The 9,916-nt window shown below is 38.8% G+C and overlaps 1 protein-coding gene across 2 annotated transcripts; it reads right to left on the bottom strand.

Annotated features, from left to right (window-relative positions):
- Positions 1 to 2,517: 2,517 nt before the first annotated feature.
- LOC131137056 (sentrin-specific protease 1-like) lies at positions 2,518 to 9,364 on the bottom strand. Of its 2 annotated transcripts, none has more exons than XM_058084575.1 (18): positions 8,741 to 9,364; positions 8,572 to 8,618; positions 8,298 to 8,455; positions 7,919 to 7,994; positions 7,672 to 7,825; positions 7,460 to 7,604; positions 7,261 to 7,379; positions 6,873 to 7,156; positions 6,718 to 6,781; positions 6,498 to 6,536; positions 6,336 to 6,420; positions 6,121 to 6,255; positions 5,869 to 6,000; positions 4,988 to 5,191; positions 4,829 to 4,908; positions 4,665 to 4,749; positions 3,276 to 3,371; positions 2,518 to 3,210 (listed from the first exon to the last, which is right to left on the bottom strand). In XM_058084575.1, exons 1-18 carry the CDS (start codon positions 8,878 to 8,880, stop codon positions 3,148 to 3,150), a joined length of 2,106 nt encoding a protein of 701 aa, XP_057940558.1. In that variant the 5' UTR covers positions 8,881 to 9,364; the 3' UTR covers positions 2,518 to 3,147. The 2 variants fall into 2 exon arrangements, with proteins under 2 accessions (XP_057940558.1, XP_057940557.1); XM_058084574.1 differs by having other exon boundaries at positions 8,298 to 8,485; positions 8,741 to 9,362.
- Between the last annotated feature and the right edge of the window lie 552 nt (positions 9,365 to 9,916).

Below are 9,916 nucleotides of genomic sequence, written 5' to 3' on the forward strand. Positions count from 1 at the left end.
CCCGGGCCGTAGTTTGCCCACCCGTGGTTTAACCACACCCTTTCAAATTTTTTTTTTTCATTTTGAGCCATCCCGAACTTCTTTAAGGGCTCACTTCCATACACGCAAATCTCATTATGTGAAACCTTGGCATGGTCTAACATGTAAATATAACATTCTAAGTACATTGATAGGTCATAAAAGTAATAATAGCATAATAGGTCCCCTTTAAGTGTAAAAAGCATCGTTCTGATCTGTTATACAGAAAATAGTTTATACCCGTGTCAATACTTTGCTTCTGCTTTTTGTTTTTGTGTTCTTTTTGAATTATTTAAATGTTTTCTATTTGGTTCATTTATGAGGTTTTTCAGATTGATGCTATTTTTTAAAGAAACCTTGATTTTATTTTTGATAGCGTGTTGTGATAGTGATAAATAGATCTGTTTTTTTTTTGTATGTATGTATGTTTGCATACTTTGTTTTTCTTGTCACTTCCTGTGTTCATTCATTGTGCAAAAGGCTTTAATGCAGGGGTGGGCAAACTTTTTGACTCGCGGGCCGCATTGATATGACAAAATTTACGGGGGGGGGCAGACTATATATTTTACACGTAACAGTCCACCTGGTATTATTGTATCTGTAAAATTGTCATGCAATCTGCTATTATTATTTATTATTTTATATTTATATTTAAATATTTTAAAAATAATAAAATATTATAATAATTACAATAAAATTAAAATAATAATTATTATATTAATATTATGTAAAATATGCAAATATAGCAATAATATTATATATAATTAATATAATAATTAGCATTAATATAATAATTATAATAATTATAATAATTATAATAATTATAATAATTATAATAATTATAATAATTATAATAATTATTATAATTATTATAATTATTATATTAATTATATATAATATTGTGTATAATATCCACAAGCACATAATAATAATTATAATAATAATAATAATAATTATTATTATTATTATTATTATTATTATAATTATAATAATTATAATAATTATAATAATTATTATAATTATTATAATTATTATAATTATTATAATTATATATATAATAAATATATAATAATTATAATTATTATAATTATAATTATAATAATATAATAATAAAATTTATAAAAATTATTATAATTATTATAATTATTATAATTATTATAATTATTATAATTATTATAATTATTATAATTATTATAATTATTATAATTATTATAATTATTATAATTATTATCTAATAATAATAATAATTATTATTATTGTTATTATAATAATTATTATTATGTGCTTGTGTCCCTTTTTTCAGGAGCACTTTGTAAACAACAGACCATGTCAAACAACGAAATTGATACAACCATCAAAAGGTTGGCTCAGGCCATGATGCCAGGTTGTATGTTGAGTTTAAATGAAATACTTTGGAAAGATTGGGCGGGCCGTATTCAAACACTTGGCGTGCCGGATGTGGCCCCCGGGCCGTAGTTTGCCCACCCCTGCTTTAATGTGTTATTTTTTTTTTCTGTTCTGTCTGTTCAAAACGTCAAGAACATAAGTCTGGATTAAGGTTTAGATGCTCAAAAACACACTTACCTCATCCTGGCAGATTTGGATGACTCTAACATCCTGGGAGGCAATAAGCGGTTTTGCTAGGCTGTTCACAGCTGGTACTGTGTCCGTATCCTTCACATCGTCCGTCCAAAGTTTGCTAATCATGTCAAAGGTTTTGCGATCTATGCAATTAATTTATTAATCCTGACAAATGCAATAGTGCAGATATGTACACCTCAAAAAAAAAAATAATGACCTCACAGCGAGCCTAGAGTGACGGCATTGAGCTTGTGCTGTGTGAAAAGGGACCTTGTCGTGTTATGTGATTGTTTTGATTGTAGAAAAGCTAAGCTAGGACATGTGCTCGTTGTACGCAGCCACACTCGGCTCCTCATTTTGTATTTTGAGTCACATGATGCATCGTCTCCATGCGCTATTGGAAGTCTTGTGTTCGTGATGTCGGCTTTTCTTTGACGTTTTCAGGAAAATGGCCTTCACAGCAATGCCTTAGATTTGGCTGGAAGGATAGAAGACAGGAAGTGATTGGCTACAGGTAGAGATAACGATATGTACCGCCAGGTGTACGTAGTTGTCGCTCTATTCTTTTGCTGATGCTGCGTGGTGGTCAAGTGGGACGGATGAATTATTGCTGCACATTTTTGGATGCATCGGCTTTTCACGACTTTTGTCAAATATGGCGGCGGTTGTTGTGTGTCTATCATCTCAGTTCATGATCGTGTATCTGTGCCATGATGCAGCTCATCACCCCCCCCCCCCAACAGCTATTAACTTTGATGAACTTTTTTTTTTTTTAAATAAATGTGTGCCTCCACCAAGGGGGTTTGTTTTCACCTGCGTGTTGATGTGCTTTTTAACATGCAACAGAAGAACAAGAACAATAAATGAAAATTTATTTCTAAAACAGACTTCAATCTACATAAAAATAGGAAGTACATAAAGTATAATACAATGTTCCAATAGTATATACAAAGTTGAAAATATTGTGAATATAGCCAAAAATTGCTGAAGATTCCTGTACGTAAAATAGACTTTGAACATTAACAAGTCTGTCACTTCCACTCGGATCCACTCCCACTCTGCATGGCAATGTCACAATTCAAACACTTTAGTCCATTTTAATCCAATTACAAAAATAATGCATTTTTAACTTTTAATTGTGCATATTAGAAGATAAAACAATGTACAAGTCATTTGGCCCCGAAAAACAAAAGGTGCCATGAAGAGTCTACTGACGTGGGCGTTGCCCATTTTGCCACCCGGGAGTATCCAACATTACCTGGGGTGCCAACACGAGTCTCCCATCAAGATATGGTGAAAGAAAACGACTTTCCTGACAAATCCTGCAGTGTTTGAGGTATGCTCCGTAGACCGTAGATCCAAAAATGACGAATCCAAAGTGGGGCAGGGGACCGGAGTGGGTGGGGGGGGGAGTGCTCGGAGCTCCAGCAACATCCTGCAGGCGAATGTTCACTAAGACTGGTCGACTGGCAGCGTGAGTCCCTGATGTGATGAGCTGGTGTTGCGAGGCCGTTGCAAAGCTAGGAAGTGTTTCTTGGGGCAGCCCTTTCATAGCAGCTTACGGTTCACTAACTCCCAAACCATCCTTCTTCGGAAATACGGCATTTGTTTCTGAAAAAAGGATAAAACTGAGTAACTCGGGAGCCAATCGGATGACAACTCAGCAGACGAAATACCTGTGTGAACGTGATTGGCGTATCTTTGGTGATGTAATCTGCATATTTGCATGTGAACATTCCACAGTCGCTCCCATTCATCTGTTGTGGGATTTCCTGGAAAAAAGGATGGACATAAATGTCGGTAGCCGAGAGTCAGTGATCCAATTTGCCACAGATTTAAAACCTTTAAGAGAGAATAGTGTCCACACAGTACATAGTAATAGTTCTGTCAAGCCAACAAGAGACTACAACCCTACAGCGACACCTGGTGGCCAAACAAACATACTGCACTTGGAAGCCAGCATAAGACTGTTTTCCTTTGAATAAGCAAGTAGAGCAGGGGTCTCAAACACGCGGCCTGCTTGAGGCCCCCACCTTGATATGAAAGTTTAATGTTAGTTTGATATGGATGCTGTATGGTATCATGTACCCAGAAAAAATTATTACGTTTGATTCATGTTCATGTTAAAGGTTAAATAACTGTTAATAGTTATCCTCCCTATCCGTGTGGAAGTGGTAAGTTTTTGGCTATTTAAGTTGAAAGGAAATAACTTGAAGGCTACCGTTGAGGTCGCTAGCTCTCTAGTTTGCGAGTTAGCATGTGTCTCAAACACACGGCCCACGGGCCAAATGTGGCCGGCAGGACACTACTTTGAGGCCCCCACCTTGATATGAAAGTTTAATGTCAGTGCGGCCCCGCGCAAAGTTTGATACGGATGCTGTATGGTATCATGTACCCAGAAAAAATGATTACGTTTGATTCATGTTCATGTTAAAGGTTAAATAACTGTTAATAGTTATCCTCCCTATCCGTGTGGAAGTGGTAAGTTTTTGCCTATTTAAGTTTAAAGGAAATAACTTGAAGGCTACCGTTTAGGTCGCTAGCTCTCTAGTTTGCGAGTTAGCATGTGTCTCAAGACGCTGCAGTTGCGCAATATGTTGTAAATAAAAAGAGTATAAATGTGACTATAGTCGTGTTTTGTCATGTCTACAGGGCTCTAATAATGCTTTGTTCATTTTAATATGAAAAAAATCATTTGTCTACCCACCAACTATATGTGCTTTCTTAAGTTTTTATTATTATTATATTTATTTATTTATTACTGATTGATTGATTTTCTTTATTCTTGATCTTATTTTGTGTAGAAAAATAAAAATGAAGATATTTGAGAACAGTGGAATGTTTTATCAGAGCTTTTCTTGTAGAAAAATCGGAACCAAAGCAAAGTTTATTAATTTTTCTGTTTTTAATAAATTCGTTTTTTTTTTTTTTTTTGTAAAACCTGATGCGGCCCAGCCTCGCCCAGACCCTAGCTCCAGTGGCCCCCAGGTAAATTGAGTTTGAGACCCCTGAACTAGAGGACTAGTCCCTAGGGTATTCCTAGTCTCCCCATACGTGGAACTTACATTGCGCTTTTTGCTGTATAGCACCCATCCTGTGGGGTCCAGTTCTCTCCCCTTTTTGTCCTTGCTTTCCTGCTGCAGGTATTCACTGGAGACGACACACCGGGTTAGTCTTTACAGTTCAGCGACATGAAACCTGGATTCTTTTTCAAATCAATGAAACTCACAACAACAGTTTGCACGCTTCATCGTTGTTTCCTCCCATGGAATCGAAATAGGTAACAGCCTTTTTGCGGAAATCTACCACCTGAGAAAAAAAGGACTTTGATCATCTGAGCTTGGTGGAGAACACGGCCAAGGGTTGGCACCGTTTTAGTAGAACTTACAGAGAGGCACCAATGCATCCTCAGGTGGACAGGAACCAGGAGGATGTCTTTGGAGAAAATGTCCATCTTTTTGGTCCAGCGGCAGACGGCGGAGTAGCCGCTGCTGCGGAGCTTGGGATAGAAGAACGTGCTGAATGTGTTGACAGAGGGCATCTTGGGGTTCTTGCTGCGCTCCACCAGCAGGTTCATGTAGAAGTTGATCACCTTCAAAGAGGGAGGAATTGGAGGTACTTTTAAAAAGTTTTTTTCACCACCTTAAAGGGGACCTATGATGCTTGTTCCGCTTATCGGACCTATTTCAAGGAATAAAGACATGCTTATGTCTTAAAAATGTTTACCTAAAAAAAAATACTATTGAAAGTAAAGTATTGTGAGTTGCTGCCGACATATTAAAAAGAAAAAAGGATACTTTATTTAATATCTTGGTCCTTTTGGTATTAGCTGATTTTAGCATGGCAAGATGTTTGTTATAAACAAGATTATATTTTACTTTTTCTATATTTATTCCAAAAGAGAACGGTGGACTATTTTAATATAAACAACTTTGGATTTGACTCACTTTGTGGGAAAAATATCAGGCTACATATTGTATATCGTTATTTAGGGTTGGGCATTGTTTGAATTTGAACGATTCCAGTTCTATACTTAATGGTTCTCGATTGCGATTCGTTTAAGAGAAGGGTCATTAAAGGTTGCATGTTGCAATCAGAATTCTTTTCGGATCAAATGCCTGAACTTCTCCATGAATTGCTTAATTATAAGAATTAGAATTTTAAAAATTAACATTACTATGAATTTCAACCAGTATATAAATGGCATACCATTTGCGGCCAACAATAAGATGTTTTGGTCACTAATGAGGGGCATCAGTTTGTGCTCACCTCATCATTTAGCCAGTTGAGGCCACTAAGAGTCTGCAGGTCTTTGCGGGTCAGGCTAAGACCAAATCCCTCGCTGAATACTTCATCAGGACTCCCGCGTCTTAACACCTTGTCCACCTGAGCCTCCATTTCCTTAGACGGACACAAAAAGGGTAAATGTCAAGTATAACAAGTATATACACTTTTTATTTTATTTTATTACTACAACACATTAAGTTCAAATATCTTAATTCTACACGTGAGTAATCACACCTTTGAGAGTTCTGGGAATTCCGGTTTATCTTCCAAAGGCTCTTGTATAACTAATGTCAAAGGAATTTCCATCTCCAAAGGGACTCGAACATGGACCTCCACATCTGTGCTTCGGTGCCCCACTTCAGACAGGCGCTACACACGCAAAAGAACAGAGGTCGGTAGAAGCCAAAGCGATGAGCACACATCGTGAGTGAAGGTGCCGTCCTGGCTACCTGTCGCAGCAGCTGGGCAGCCAAAGCCTCCTGCTCTTCGATCAGTCTTCGTCTTTCTCTTGCCCGAGAATCATACATACTCGTCCTGAGGTCACATGTATACATTTTTATGAATGTATGGGCCTCGAGAAGTGAATCAATGATATCAACTTGTGTACTTACAGCTCTTTAATCCACAACTCGGCTTGGAAGCATGGCATGCTGTGAAGACAGGTGCGGTTTTTGTAGATAAAACGATACACAGAACTTTAAGTATGTTTAAATAATTGTAGTTACATGTGTAGTCACACTATACACTATAAAATGTGTCATAAAATGCTTGTTTACACATACTAAAGTTATTCATATACATCATATTTTGAAGCCAGAAAACAAATCTAACCTTGAGCCGTCTTGCTTCTTCCCCTTCTGTTCATTTACAATAATAACAGAGTCGCCATCATGAGCTAGAAGACAAATGCAAAAACACATTTGCAATTATTCAACAATTCATCACAAAGTGTACTTTAAAAAAAAAAAAGTGTGTGAGGAACTTACCTGATGACCGAGTGTCCTGAGAGGAGTTGTTCTCCACCGCGGATGGGGAGGGAGCCGACACGAAGGGAGCCGGTTTAATGGCGCTGAGGTCCGGGTCCCGAGACCAGGTTGGTTTCCCCGGTTTGCCGGTGATCCCCTCTGGGCTGGGAAGGTTGCTGGAGCTCTGGCTTGAAATCCCCCTGGAGCTGGGAGGACTGCTTGGTCCTTCTGAAGTATCCCCTGCCGCTGAACCAGCAGGGGAGGAAAACTGTAGCAGTCTGCGGCTGGTGCTCAGAAAGCTGGTGCTGGTAAAAATGTCAACAAGATGGTATTATTAAAACATAAACAACAGTTTGTACGTTTGACAGGAAACAATACACATCGGTAACCCATATAAATGTATACGTACAAATCTCGGTGTGACCTCACAATGGAATGCGAGCGGCCGTTGTGCAAACACGACGACTGACCGCCTGAGACCACGTTCAAAAGCTGCCTGTAGACCTCCTTCTCCTCTAAACAAACAGACTGGACGCATGTAATTAGCCATGAGTAAAAACAATAAATAAAAATAATGAAGATGCTATGATAGTGTGCTAACGTCTTACCTCTTGTGCTGTGCAGCATGGCTTGGTGTGATGCACGTGACCCGATGACGTTCTGTGTGACGGGCCTTGAACTACTTTGATTGGAAAGGTCTTCTCGTACATGCTGCTGCTGGAGGTGCTTGTTGTAGATACCCCGCTTAGCACACTATACAACCAAAACGTAATGAAAGTACACAGCAAAAGGACTTGAGTACTTGAAATGTTTCTATTACCTTGGTGTGGCGTACGTTCTGAAGTTTATGGGCCGGCCAAGCCGCGCAGAGGGGTGACATTTTGACGTGATCGACGATGGCAAGCTGCATGGATGCCCGTTTATTTTTGGAACTTCGCGATGCATAGGACTGATGTGCACTTGCCGTCTGCAAACTTTAAAATACCCAAAGAGATTTTTCAATAGCAAGCATTTCTAGAAGTTGCATGAATAATGTGATCACAATATTTTTTTAAAAATTAACTCACCTGATTTAGAGGCTTTCCACTCCAACGTTGTCGAAGGAGCTGCAAAAGTCTGATCCAATGAGTTTCTTTTGGAGCTCTTTGGAAAATAAAATACGCACAATGTCAGAATAAACAACTCTGATATGTATGAGCCTGAAAATTATTCACTTCCTTCAATCTCAACCTGTGGTATGAGTACTACTGATGCTAGGCTATATTTTAAATATATTAAATCATGCAAATATGTTAAAAGTTTCAGAATATTAATTAATTTATACAATATTACACTTACCACATAAGCCACAACACGCATGAGTACAAGCCACCTATTTTAAGCTAAACTGTGTATTTTTGAGGTAATAGTTGGTGTAACAAGTTTAAAAACTGTTGCTCTACTTACATGCATCGGTGTCCATCTTGCAGCTGATGTTGAGGGCTGTGGCTGAGGTTGTTCAAGTGGAGGCCCAGAGGAGGTAGGTAGTACATTTCTGAAGGTAGGGCTCACACTGTTCTTCATCCATGTCGCCACACCAAAGCTTCGATTCTTCACCCCTTCTGCTGTAATCAGGACAGTGTCAATAAGCCCTCCTGAAGAGAGACAAGACAGTAAGTACACATGTAAACAAGTCATATTAAATGAGCCATGATGGATAATAGGGTGATATTGAAATTACCCATTCGAGATTTCTTTATTGCTAATCCATCCTGTCCGTCTTCCAAACTTAAAAAGAAAATTGACACAATTGGTCAAAATACAACTCACATAAAAGGCAGTTGAATGAATTTTCCAAGTACAATGACACATTAAATGACTTCAAGTTTCCTAAAATGTGTGACTGTTACCATTCAAGTTGCCTTTTCCTTCTGTTCCTGACGTGCTCCTCCCCGGGTGGTCGGTCTGCAAGAGATGGCTCTGCAGCTGGAACACCATTGCGAAGATTGGCTACGCCTGACTCTAGCCATTCATAGAGTTTATTCAGCATGGTTTGAAAGTGCGCTAATAAACGCCGCTGGTTCGCAAATCTATCGCTACAAGTGTGTGCCGTCTAGCGGTCTTGGGAGCCGACACCAATTAAGCTAACGCGAGTCATTCGAGCGGGGCGCATTAAACTGGGTTAATTTCAAACGGTTTCCCACCCCCCGCTGGCTAGTTACCGGAGAATTAGCGAGCCTGCCTACACACGATGCTAACTGCCTTGCTAGCCAACGTTGTTAGCGGCGTGGCTAATTTAAAGAAGTATGTTTAGATTACAACGGGGATTCGTTAAGTCGCAACCAATGCAATCGGAAAAACGGCTACCACGTTGCGCCCAACACCCGCGCGTTTACATGTCGTAAACGACACTTTAAACGGTCAAAAAAACTCGTTGTAGAGCAGTATCTCCCGCTTCTTCCTCATTCAAAACCACAACATGGCTGAAACCCGACGCTCCACCATTGAAGGATTTGATTGGACGGCTGGACCACTCGAGGACTAGTATGGCGAGATATTACTGGTTGGTTGCCGTCACAGCTGCCGGCGTTGGTCCCGAAAAAAAGATTTAATCACTACAAAAACACACATTAATTATAAACGATTATCTGCAATATTTCTGTGGAGAATCATTTAATTATCTTATTTGTTAAGGAGCAGCTTTGATATAGAGCTTACTCAAACAGTCATTAGGCATATGTATCCCCCCGCCCCCCCACGTTATTAAATACAAAACAATCATCTGACGTAGCAGAAGGTAGCATCACAAGGTTTGGAAAAAAATATGTTCTTTATTTTCTCAAGCTGCAGCACCTCCCCTTAAGTCTTCTGGTGCCTTTTAATGGAGGCCTGCCTCACATTTTGGACTTGGCATTGGAATACAGTGAGTACAGTTAACTATACAAAATTACAAAACTAATCAATACAATGGACAAATATGTATACAATGCAACAATGTGCATGCAGAGTGAGTGTTCACTCTTCTCTCGACTGCATCAACTTTGTCTATACAAGGCTGCATTACAAATAACTGTAATGTTTCACAC

Source organism: Doryrhamphus excisus, chromosome 10, assembly GCF_030265055.1.
Source record: "Doryrhamphus excisus isolate RoL2022-K1 chromosome 10, RoL_Dexc_1.0, whole genome shotgun sequence".
Classification (NCBI taxonomy): Eukaryota; Metazoa; Chordata; class Actinopteri; order Syngnathiformes; family Syngnathidae; genus Doryrhamphus; species Doryrhamphus excisus.

Coding starts and splice junctions, on each gene's coding strand:
- LOC131137056 (XM_058084574.1), bottom strand. CDS start 8,880: ATGCTGAATAAACTCTATGAATGGCTAGAGTCAGGCGTAGCCAATCTT. Junction 7,380..7,459: donor CATGCTGCACAGCACAAGAG/GTAAGACGTTAG, acceptor ACATGCGTCCAG/TCTGTTTGTTTAGAGGAGAA. Junction 5,192..5,868: donor TCAACTGGCTAAATGATGAG/GTGAGCACAAAC, acceptor CCCTCTTTGAAG/GTGATCAACTTCTACATGAA.